The 12,040-nt window shown below is 52.1% G+C and overlaps 1 protein-coding gene across 1 annotated transcript in view; it reads left to right on the top strand.

Moving 5' to 3' along the window:
• The first annotated feature begins 3,726 nt into the window (after positions 1 to 3,726).
• Positions 3,727 to 12,040, top strand: part of FAM169B (family with sequence similarity 169 member B) — a 23,561-nt gene continuing 15,247 nt past the window's right edge. The window contains exon 1 of the mRNA XM_036355669.1: positions 3,727 to 3,801. Coding sequence (XP_036211562.1) covers positions 3,771 to 3,801 — 31 coding nt within the window. The 5' untranslated portion in view covers positions 3,727 to 3,770. The remainder of the gene's footprint in view (positions 3,802 to 12,040) is intronic.

Below are 12,040 nucleotides of genomic sequence, written 5' to 3'. Positions count from 1 at the left end.
GACCCTACAAGTTGCTCGGTTAGGTTTTCTCCGCTTCAGTCACCCCCACCTGCCCCCGAGTTCTCGCGTTTGGCCATTATGACTTGATGAGGTTGCTCTTGAAACTGATTCTGCAAAATATGTTCAAAAAAAAAAAAAAAGGAAAGAAAGAAAAGAAAAGGGCGAAAACAATGAATGAAAGAAAAAGAAAACCAAACGCCAGATGATGGTTATGATTAATAGTGTTGGTTGAAGCCCCATTGCCTGTAAGCTGTGGGTCCTAAGGCACGTTAACAAACCATTAGGTTTAACAAAAAACGAGCACAAAAGCACCTTGTATAAAACTAAAAATACTTTTTTTTTTTAAAGCTGATTGATATGAGCTACAAAAAACAATTCTTTTTCCCCGTCTGGGTGTAGCCCCGTGGCTTGCCCAGTACCAGGGAGCTTCCCCACGTTCAGAGGGCCCTCTATTGGAGGGCATGACCACGTGGTCCCCTCTTAATTGTCCCCCTTGGTAAAAACAGTCCCCCACCCTGAGTTGGGGTCTTTGCCAAGGGCAAGGCTCCACCGGGTGCCTTCCTGAGACCCAGAACCCACAGCCATCCCCTTTCATTGGCCCCTGGTATGGGTTGCAGGCTATTTGCAGAGAAGGGATGGGAAGTGGCGTTTGTCCCCCGTGGCCTCCCCGGCCTGCTCAGAGGCTGGGCCACCTTGTCCTGCGGGGGGTGCAGAGGCCTGTGCACGGCACCTCAGCTGGAGAGGAAAGTATACAGGACCCACGTTCAAGTTGGAAAGCAGTTACCCGGTTGCTCATACTCCCTCTGGCATTCTTGATGGTATCTGAACCCCCTTCTAATGCACGATGGCTCCCCAAGTTCACCACTCGTACCTGGTTCTGTCAGCGTTCTTGACCTGCCTGTCACAGTTATAAGCAAGATTAGGCCACTAGCAATGCCCACATTTGTGAAGTTGGCTGCATTGAGGGTCAGATTCTGATAGCAGCACCAGCTAATGAGGTCTGCTGTGGTAACTGGTATCTCCTAGAGTTAACTTACCACACCCCAAGAAGCCCCGCCGGCGTGGCTCAGTGGTTGAGCGTCGACCTAGGAACCAGGAGGTCACGGTTCCATTCCCGGTCGGGGTGCTTGCCTGGGTTGCGGGCTCGATCCCCAGTGTGGGGTGTCCAGGAGGCCTCTCTCCCTCTCCCTTCCTCTCTTTCTAAAAATCAATAAAAACATGTTTCTTAAAGTAAATAAATAAAATAATAGCAATAGCTCTTCCCTGTGTCCAACATCACTGCTTCCAGATCACTTACTTATAACACAGAACTCAAGCCAACCTGCCTCTTGTCAAAGCACTAACAGGTTTTCAGGGTAGCCTTTTGGACGCACCCTCCCTTATTCCTTTGCCTTTTCAGCTTAATGCTCCAGGGGCAGCACCCACTTTCTGTCAGGGGCCAGATCCTCAGCGTTTCAGGCTTCCTGGGCCAGTGGTTTCTGTTGCAACTATTCAGCCCTACTGTTGTGGCCTGAAGCTGCCATCCATATATGCAAATGATGGGCGGGGCTTGGTTCCAGTAGTTACTTATGGATGCTGAGTTTTGAACTTCATATAATGCCCAGGTGTCACAGATGGCTTTATTTTTTATGCTTCTCATCTCCTCCCCCAGCTATTTACAAACGTAAACACTATTCTTAGCTCACAGGCTGTACAGATATAGGCAGTGGGCTGTAGTTTGCCAAACCCGGCACCAGAATACAATTTTCCTCCTCTGGGAAGCAAGATAGGGCTTTGTGGTGTAGGGGCTCCAAGCCAGTCACCCCAAGATGTGCCTCCGTGGCATGCAAATGGTTTTGAGCTGAAGGCAACCAAGACCCTGCAGGCTGAAGAGAAAGTCCGCCTAGAAGAATTTAAATTAGAGGCCTTGCCCACAATAAGAGATTATCAGAAACAATTTTCTGACTTATCTATATGGCAGGGAAACTTCTAATTACTGAACACCTGTTTCTCTTACTGTCCGCAATACCGTCCTCCTCTCTGAAGTCCCAAGGTGACCCTTAGCTCAGAATTCCATATATATCTCATTGTCCCCTCTCTTTTTTTAAAATGTATTTTTATTTCAGAGGGGAAGGGAGAGGGAGAGGGAGAGGGAGATAAAAACCTCGATGATGAGAATCATTGATCAGCTGCCTCCTGCACGCCCCACACTGAGGATCTAGCCCACAACCCAGGCATGTGCCGACCTGGAATTGAACAGCGACCTCCTGCTTCATCGGTCGACACTCAACCACTGAGCCTCGCCGGCTGGGCCCCCTTTTCTGTCTTTAAACCTCTCCTGTATGTGGGTCTGTGAGCCTCTCATGTCTACAGGGTTCCCATACTTAGGCATGGGTTAAACTTGGTCTTTTTCTCTCTAAAAAAAAAAATCAATAAAAACATACTTTTAAAAAACCTTTTTAAAAAAGTAACAAGGCCTTGAAGAAGTGCGTTTTAAAGCGGAGATTAATAAGCCTTTCTCCCTACGTGCCAGAAGCTTGAGTAACACCCATGATGAGTAGGGAGTTCACAATGGGTGAGGAGCCAGACATTTCTCTTCGCGCCTCCCGGCCTCTGCACTGGCTGCAGCCCTGGCCATTCCCCTTCCCTCATGCTTGGTGTCCCCATGGTCTTTGGGGCACAGAGCAGAGCCTAGTCAATGTCGAGGGAGGCCCGGTGTTTGGAGGAGCAAGTGTCCTGAGTGCTATGGCCCAGGTGGCTCTGTTTCCATCTCGACACATGAGATCTCAGACGTGCGAAAGGTGACTCCAGGACGGCTGTGAGGGGGCCTTGTGGCGCTGGGATGCAGTGAGTGCATCTGCAGCCTGTGCGATGGAGCAGAACTGGGGCCATTTTCATCCTGTGCGTGGGGGGTGCCCTGGCCTTCCTTACATAGGTGGCTCCCAAGACGGGGGAGCAGCTGGGAGCCCCCCACCCCCAGCCACTATTTGCTGGGGCGGAGGGACAAGGCCGGCAGATGAGTGTGGGATCCATGTGGGACAGCGGCCCCAAAGGGCTTAGGATGCATTTGTCCAGGAGCACAAACTTCAGAGCTGCCAACCAAAGAGGGGAGACACCACCACCTGACTGGCCACAGGCCTGTGGGTTCCAAGGCTGGTGGCATTTTACAACCCGCCTGCTCCCCGCCTCCCCTGGGGAAAAGCACCCTGAAACAGGCCAAGGTAAAATATTGGAGAAACAATGGCCTCTTGTGACATTTTCTATTTCGAGTGAGTATAAGCTTAAATAAAAGAGTGGCTGTCAATAAAAGCAGCAACTCCACCGTTGTCAGGATCAAAAGACTTTGGAGTGGGCGGTGATGTTAAGGAGTGCCCTCTAATGTGTGTGTCATTCACTTTTCAAGTGTGTAAATTTTCGAAAAGAGAGAATGCAAACGTTGTCTATAGAAATAGGAGGAAGTGGGAAGGGGCACGGAGAGGGGGTGCCCCGGGACCCTGGCGAGGCGTGGGGGCACGAACGGTTTCCTTTCCTAAAGAATTAAGGGGAATTAAATAGCTCTTGGAGGTGGCGCACTAGCTTTGCAGAACTTGGGAGCCGGGTGTCGCTAGCGGTGAAGACTGCATGGTGTCGGCTCCAGTGCAGGGGCAGGGGAGAGGGGGACCCCTGGGAAGGGAACTGGGGCGGCCCCTGGGGAAGGAGCCGGGGCAGCCCCGGGGGCGGGGGTGGGGGCGGGGGAGAAGGCGGGAGCAGAGCGGGTGAAGTCGGGCGCATCACCCACAGGGAGCAGGAGCATGGAGGCGGGGGCGGCCTGGGGAGCCACAGGTAAGGAGGGTCCGGCCGGCCAGCCCCGAGCCGCCTGCCTTTCTCTGTCCGCCGCCCGCTGGCCCTCCCCTCGTGTCGGGTTTCAATGCTGGGCTGGCCGACAGGCTGCAAAGCGGACGGTAAACAGCGCCCCGGCCAGGGAGGGCTCCTGACCCTGCACCTGTCGCCTCCAGGGAGCGAGAAGGGCTGGCGGGTGCTGGCGCTCACCCCCCAGGAGCAGACCCGCCTCTCCGGCCGCCCAGGGGCCACCCGGCGTAGGGACTGCTGACCTGGGCTTGGGAAGCGCACAGTGGGGGAGAAGTCAGCGCAGCACCTCGGGTTCCCGCAGGCGCCCCTGTCGCCCCGTCCATGGCGACTGCCAGGTCCGCCCTGGGCACGCAGGCAGGCGGGGCAGGTCTCCCGGGGCCTGTGCGGATAGAGCGTCAGAGAAAAAGCACATGAAACCCAGGAGAGGGGTGTCAGCCAGTCCCGCCGCCGCCGGGAGGGAGGGTTTGCAGGGAGCAGGGTAGGGGCGTGGCGCCCTGAGAAAGGGGAGGTCTCTAAGGTAGGGTCACTGTGACCGGCCTGAGGACACATTCCTCAGCGCACACCCCTCCCTGAGAGGCCCTCCGTTAGAAACCACGTCGTTTTGTCGTTATGTGGATGAGATGCGGGAGGAACCTAACTCTCCTTTATATCGGGTGGCGGTGGCAAAACTGGTTTGATTGCAGCTCGTTGCCTAAACCCTAGAACTGCCCCTGGCCTTAGAGGAAGCCCTCGTGTTTATGACCTCACCTGAGCGCTGTCCCCCTGGCTCAGGGAGCTGAGGAGGGAAGGTGGCCTCTAGCCACTTGTCTGCATGAGCTACATTCCTCCTGGAAGTTGGCATGGGTCTAGGTGACAAGGGATTTGTCTCTGTCTTTAGAGGGGGAGACACTGATTCCTTTTTCCTTTTTTTTTTTTTTTTAATGCTTTCTAGAATGTCCTTTGTCTTGGCTGTGGATATGTTTGAAAGCTGTGGCAAGAGAAAAAGTGACTTACTCTTTTTTTTTTTAATCCTCTCCCAAAGATATTTTTCTATTGATTTTTAGAGAGAATGGAAGAGAGAAGGAAAGACAGAGAGAAAGATCCATTGGTTGCCTCCTGCACATTGGGGCCCCGGCTGGGGAGGAGCCTACCACCCAGGTACGTGCCCTTGACCAGAATCGAACCCAGGACCTTGCGGTCCTGGACGGACATTCTATCCACTGAGCAACCCAGCCAGGGCAGTGACTTTCTCTTTTGATCTCATCTTCCTTGTGTGCAGAATGGAGATTTTGCCCACTTAGGGACTTGCAGGAATATCGCACATTTTAACGCTTAGCCAGTCCGACTGCACAGGTTCTAGACCAAGCTTCCTCCCTCCCCTCTGCCTAGGGGTACCTCGAGTCAGAGACTTCCTCCCAGCCACTGCCCCTGCTGTGTGGCCCCACCCAGGCCTACTTCCTTGTTTCAACTTCCTCCCAGCCACTGCCCCTGCTGTGTGGCTCCACCCAGTCCTCCTTCCTTGTTTCAGGGAAAAGTAATGGTTCATTTCGTCTTCTGAAAAAGTGTAGTCGGCCAAAATGGTTTAAAGATTTTCCTGTGTTTATTTCAGCGTTCGCTTGCGCCTTCGCAGTTGCCGATGGCCCAGAACACACAGCAGTCCCTCGATCATGTCCACACGCGCTAGACCCTAATGGAGAGGGGCTCTGCACAGCTGCCCCCGCCTCAGCTTGCATAGCCCATTTCCAACAGGGGCTTGAGCACATCACGTTTCCAGAGAATCCTTTTTTCTCCAGCCGGAAGCGTTAATCTAACAATTGTGCTTTTCTTTATTTTTTAAAAATATATTTTTATTGATTTCAGAGAGGAAGGGAGGGAGAGAGAGAGAGAAACATCAATGATGAGAGAATCATGGATTGGTTGCCTCCTGCACACCCCCTACTGGGGATCGAGCCCACAACCCGGGCCTGTGCCCTGACCAGGAATCGAATAGGGACCTCCTGGTTCATAGGTCGATGCTCAACCACTGAGCCACGCCGGCCGGGCCGCCCCCACGTTTAGACAGCAAGGGCTGTATTGTTTCCTGGGATCTCTACTGGTTCCTGACCCTGTCCTGGCCGGACAGAGTGAATGACCCGGAGGTCAGGACTCGGGCTGGGCGGTGGGAGGGCAGTGGGCACTGAGGTGTTGTTTTTCGACCTTTGAAACCCTTGTCTGCTGACCAGCGGACCGGCCTGAGCTGGACTCCTGTGGGCAGCTGGCTCCCTGCTCCTCTGCGGGCATCCTTCCTGTGGCTCAGCGCGGGGGCTTCCCGACAGGGTCACAGGAGAGCCTGTGCCCTCTGCTGTGCTGTGTCTTTTAGGAACCTACTTCAGGGCAAAACTCAATCACGATTGCTGTTAGCTGCCTAGAGGCCATGTGACTTTTAAAATCAGGGTTCCTGGGGGTGGGGCGGTGCAGTTAGGTGACTATCAGTCACCACTGAAAGTCTGGGGCCTTTGAGTAACTCACGCTTACGATGATGATGATGATGATGATGATGATGATGATGATGAAGCAGCTGTGATTTGCAAACTCCGTGCTTTTGAGTGCACCCCAACCTCAGCTGGGGCGTTTCCGCTCCAAGGCCAGCAATCAGCAGGCTTGGGTGGGGGTGCAGCACACCGCATGTGTGACTCTGAAGGCCACTGTCTGTTGAAATCCAGGCTTGTCTTTCCCCACCCCCTGCTCTGGCCCCCTGGAGCCTTGTCATACTCCAGTGCCCGGTCAGTGCCCTCGTTTCCTGCTTAAACCAATGCCTGTTGTCAGTTGATCTGAAATCAGTATTGATTTCAGAGAGAGGAAGGGAGAGGGAGAGAGAGAAATGTCAGTGATGAGAGAGAATCATGGATCGGCTGCCTCCTGCACACCCCCTACGAGGGATCAAGCCCACAACCCGGGCATGTGCCCTGACCGGGAATTGAACCCTGACCTTCTGGTTCATATGTTGAAGCTCAACCACTGAGCTACCCTGGCCGGGCTAGAAACCTCTTGGTGCTTCTTTGCTCCTTCAAAGCAGTGCAGCCCGGGGGCCGCTGGGCACCACCGGAGGCTGAGGGCCGGGTGGGGGGGCCCTCCGGGAGGGCTGGGGGAGAGCGCCTGTGCACATGCAGGCGTAGTGGGGGCTCCCCAGGCCCCACCCTCCTAGACCACTGCGTTTCCTTGACTTGCAGGAATCAAGAGCAATGTGTTCTTCTTGGAAACCAAGTCTCTACCCACTACTCACAAATTCCATTAACACGAGAGAGAGCCCTGTTTGCTTTCTTGCATTTTGCTGAAATCAACCCTCATCAAAGTTCCCGGATGTTTCATCCCGTGTAAGTGCTTGAGAAGCCCGTGTTGTGGAGTCCGCACTGTGTGAGCCCTCCCTCTGGGGCTGTGTCCCTGCCCCCTTCTCCGTTACCTGCTGCTTCATGCGCTGTTTTTGATGTGCATGTATGCGGGCAGAGGGGTAAAAGGCCCAGTGAATTACAGTCAGTTGTTCGTTTTGACCTTTATGTTTCCAGTAAATGATTTGCATGGTGCACGTGTGCTGCCCGTGTTGGTGCTGGTAGAGCATCCGGGGGGCGGAGGGGGGCGGGTATTTTTAAGCTATGCAGAAGGAAAGGTACTGCTTAATGTTTTTCATAATACATGAATATTGAATAAACATCTCATTAAAGTCTTTAAAAAATACTTGGGGTAAAAACACTAATAAAACAACATCTGTCCTGCAAAAACATAGCCTAGTTACTTGTTGGTAAATATCTGTTTTTGATCATAACCAATAAATGCAGAATTAAAAATGAATTTAAGTAAATAACGATTAAGTCTGAATTTAGCTGCGCACAGGTCATCCTGTTTTCATTTCTTGCCTTCTTTTAAACGGAGATTCTCCCTCCCCCCATTCTTGCCTTGATTCCATTTTCTCTCTCTCCTCTTTTGAAATTTAATATCTATGTTTCTATTCTTTCAGGGGAGAACTTGGAAATTGTAGTGTACGTATTAGCTCCAGTTAATTCTGAAGTTAGTCAGTTGTAAACTTGCTCTGGGATTGTATGGGATTGTAAACTGGCTTGGCTTGGTTGGGATTCCAGAGTCTGAGGATCGGTGTCTTTCATTAATTCTGAAAAAAATTCAGTCTTTATTTCTTCAAATCTTTATTACTCTTTTTCTTCTTCTGGGACTTCAGTTACACTCTTCCTGGAGCTCCTCAACCTGCTCTCCATGTCTCTTAACCTGCTTTTCATGTTTTGCTTCTATGCTGCATTCTGGGTAATTTCTTCATACATTTTTTTTTTTTTCAGTTCATTGGCTATTTAGGACATTCATTTCTAGATCTACTCTCTTTTCCCCTAGAATCTTATTGGGCAAATGAAAAAAACTTGGCTATTTAAACTTCTTTTTTTGTTGTTATTCTTGTTAATCCTAACCCGAGGATATTTTCCCATTTATTATTAAAGAGAGTGGAAGGGAGGGGGAGAGAGAGAGAGAGAGAAAGAAACATCGATGTGAGACAGATGCATTGATTGGTTGTCTTTTCCCCAAGCCCCGACCTGGGTGGGGATCTACCCTGTAACCGAGGTACCTGCCCTTGACTGGAATCGAACCATGGGCCCTTCAGTCCACTGGCCGATGTTCTAGCCACTGAGCCAAACCAGCCAGGACTGACCTTTAACACATTTAATATCCATATCTTCTATATTGGATAATGTCCGTCTTTGTGGTGGTTGAGTGTCTGATTCTGTGGTTTATGCTGGCATGTCATGGCGGTCTATTTTTCATATGTTCAGAGATGTTTTAAATCAGGTCGGAAAGCTAGTGCCTTTGTCCCCATAGCCAAACCTACTGCCTGTTGGTGGGGAGGTGTGACAGGAAGCAGCTGGGTGAGGTGCTGTTCCCTCCCGCCTGCCCCAAACAGGGCTCCACGTGGGACCCCCAGTGTGACACCTCTGCATGCAGAATGAACCGTATGTTTCAGTCCCACCTCATACCCTTTTGCGTGATTGGGGGGGTGGGGGCGGCGGGAATAATCAGACTCCCCGAAGTTCAGATGAGGGGACCTGCATATTAAAGGCAATTAGAGTGCCATAAACCTTGGTGTGGGTGGCACAGAAAGTCATCTGCACACTTTACCATCTCAGCTTCGGGACGAGGGCTTTATTCTCAGCCAAGCCAGTGACAGGCTGCGAATTGGCCAATACTAAGTACGTGAGAACGGAGCCACAGGCTCCTGTCAATTACCCGGAAGGCAGCCTCCCCCGCCACTCGCAGACCCTTCCCGGAGCTTCCTCAGCTGCTCAGACCCTCTGACATACCCCACATCCTGCCTTCCAGCGCTCCCATTTTTCAGTTCCTGGCTAAGAATAGTTTGGCAATCAGATGCTCATCATCAAGAACCAACGGAAATATCCAAGTGTGTCTTTGCCTCCCTTCTGTTCTCTCCTCCCCGGTGGGGAACGCTCCGACCCCCCCCCCCGCCCCTCTCCGGGTGGGGAACGCTCCGACCCCCCCCCCCGCCCCTCTCCGGGTGGGGAACGCTCCGACCCCCCACCCGCCCCTCTCCGGGTGGGGAACGCTCCGACACCCCCGGCCCCTCTCCGGGTGGGGAACGCTCCGACACCCCCAGCCCCTCTCCAGGGGGGGGGAACGCTCCGACACCCCCGGCCCCTCTCCGGGTGGGGAACGCTCCGACACCCCCAGCCCCTCTCCAGGGGGGGGGAACGCTCCGACACCCCCGGCCCCTCTCCGGGTGGGGAGCGCTCCGACACCCACGGCCCCTCTCCGGGTGGGGAACGCTCCGACCCCCGGCCCCTCTCCGGGTGGGGAACGCTCCGACACCCCCGGCCCCTCTCCGGGTGGGGAGCGCTCCGACACCCACGGCCCCTCTCCGGATGGGGCCCTAGCGCCAGGCGGGTGCATGTTTGCTGTTGGCCCCTGACATTATGTCACAGCGCTCCCCTTGCAGGTGTGTCTCGTCATCTGTCAGTCAGTGTTTGGGATGAGGGGCCCCTGGTTAAAGAAGTTTGGGAAGGAAGTGCTGGGTTAAGCAAATTCCACTGCAGAATTGCTCAATGTCCTGATTGCTGACAGGCACGCGGGCCGCCCCTTCTCGGAGCTGAGCGCCACCGAAGGCCCCTTTCTGCATGTTCTGGCCTCAGAAGCGCTCCCTCCACGGCTCAGCTTGTGGAGCTGTGCTCCTCAGGGCAGACCTGGGGACATGAAATGCTGGTCTCTGAAAGGTGCACACACCTTGGACTCTGCGATACTGTATACATGCCAGGCACTGCCTCGCACAGCTGCGGGTACTTGCGTATTTCCCGCTGTATGCAGCAGCCCTGTTACAATATAAATTAACGTAATCACGTTTTAAGTTACTTAAAAGTAGTTAGTTCTCAGGCCGGGTCAGTGTGGCTCAGTGGTTGGACATGAACATATGAGCCAGGAGGTCACAGTTCGATTCCTGGTGCGGGCACACGCCCTGTTTGCGGGCCCGGTTCCCAGTGGGGGGCGTGCAGGAGGCAGCCGATCCACGATTCTCTCATCATTGATGTTTCTCTCTCTCTCCCTCTCCCTTCCTCTCTGAAACCAAAAAAAATATATTTTTTAACAAAACAAAACAAAAATTCTGTACAAGTGATATCGACTCTTAACCATTTTTAAAAAGCAAAAGACAAATGCTGTTTTACTGGTACAGTTTTTTCACATCATCAGCAAGAACTGTTGTTTTTGTAATTTTGAAATGACAATCCCCATTACTGAAAAACACACGTGATTACAGCCAGCTTTTCCAATGACGTAATGCTGTGCAGTGACCTATGGGTAGAAGCTTTCAGTAAATTTCTGAAAATTTCTTTACTGATGTTTCTCATATGCGAAACACTTTGCTTAAAATGAAAGAATTTTCCTAATCATTGTAGTGAAGTGGTATTTGGGGAGAATATTCAGCAAGTTGTACTGAATCAATGATTAAGTACAAAGCAACGACCCCTGTGAAGGTCTTCATTTATTGGCATTGCTATTTACATAGGGAGGACCAAAAAGTGCTGGGAAAGCCCTAGAGCATCAGGCCTTACCCGACTCACCAGCAGTGGCCTACCCCGCAGTGGCTGGCTGGTCCCCAGTGGGGGGCAGGCCGTGGCTCAGGAGTGTGTGTGTGGCCTGCCTTTCAAGCAACCCTGGGCATGCAAGCTTTGGCCCAAAGATCCCGAATGATTTAAGTATTTTCCCCGGAATACAAACATTTAAGTGTTTTGCTTGTTGGATGACTACAGCAAACATATGCTTAAAGTGAGTTCTTCCATTTGGGGCTCATTTGGGGATTTCCATTTCTTTACAGTCTGCAACGAATTATCATTGCAACTGTGGGCCTTTTTTCATAAAAGCGTCTTACATTGTATTGAAAAGATTACATTCTTTTGGCTTTGGCAAAAGATTTCCTGTCCCGTGGAAGCCATTAAAGCCCGTTAGCATTTCACATCTGGAGTGGAAGCCCCTGCCGGGGTCTGCCTTCCGGCACCACCAACATGAGTGTGGCCAGCTGACTCCGCCCCCAGCTCATGCGTCGGACACCCAGACTCCTTACTTCCTCAGGCCCCTCGCACTGGCCAGGTGTGTCCTTGAACCTCATCTCCTTGGGTCGGTGCCAACCCTGCCATCAGCAATGCCCTTTTTTCATTACAAAATAGGTGAACATTTTTTTTTTAATTAATTGACTTCAGAGAGAGGAAGGGGGAGAGAGAGAGAGAAACATTGATGTGAGAAAGAAACATCGATTGGGTGCCTCTGTACACGCCCCGACTGAGGGTCAAATCCACAGCCTAAGTGTGTGCCCGGACCCGAAATCAAACCCGCCACCTTCTGGTGTACAGGATGGGGGTGACACTCCAACCCACTGAGCCACCTGGCCAGGGCAGTGAGAATCGTTTGTATAGGGTTCTTTTGGGTGATTTTTTTAACAATATATTTTTTATTGATTTTAGAGAAGAAGGGAGAGGGAGAGAGAAACATCCATGATGAGAGAGAATCATTGATCGGAGCCTGCAACCCAGGCATGTGCCCTTGACCGGAATCGAACCTGGGACCCTTCAGTCCGCATGTTGACGCTCTATCCACTGAGCCACACCAGCTAGGGCTTTTTTTTATTCTTCAAGAAGTGATGTTCCCTTTAACAAAAGAGTCAAACTGATGGCCTTTCTTTTCTTGCCTCCTTGTCCCC

Source organism: Myotis myotis, unplaced genomic scaffold, assembly GCF_014108235.1.
Source record: "Myotis myotis isolate mMyoMyo1 unplaced genomic scaffold, mMyoMyo1.p scaffold_m19_p_23, whole genome shotgun sequence".
NCBI lineage: Eukaryota > Metazoa > Chordata > Mammalia > Chiroptera > Vespertilionidae > Myotis > Myotis myotis.
This window is presented reverse-complemented; position numbering and strand designations above follow the sequence as displayed.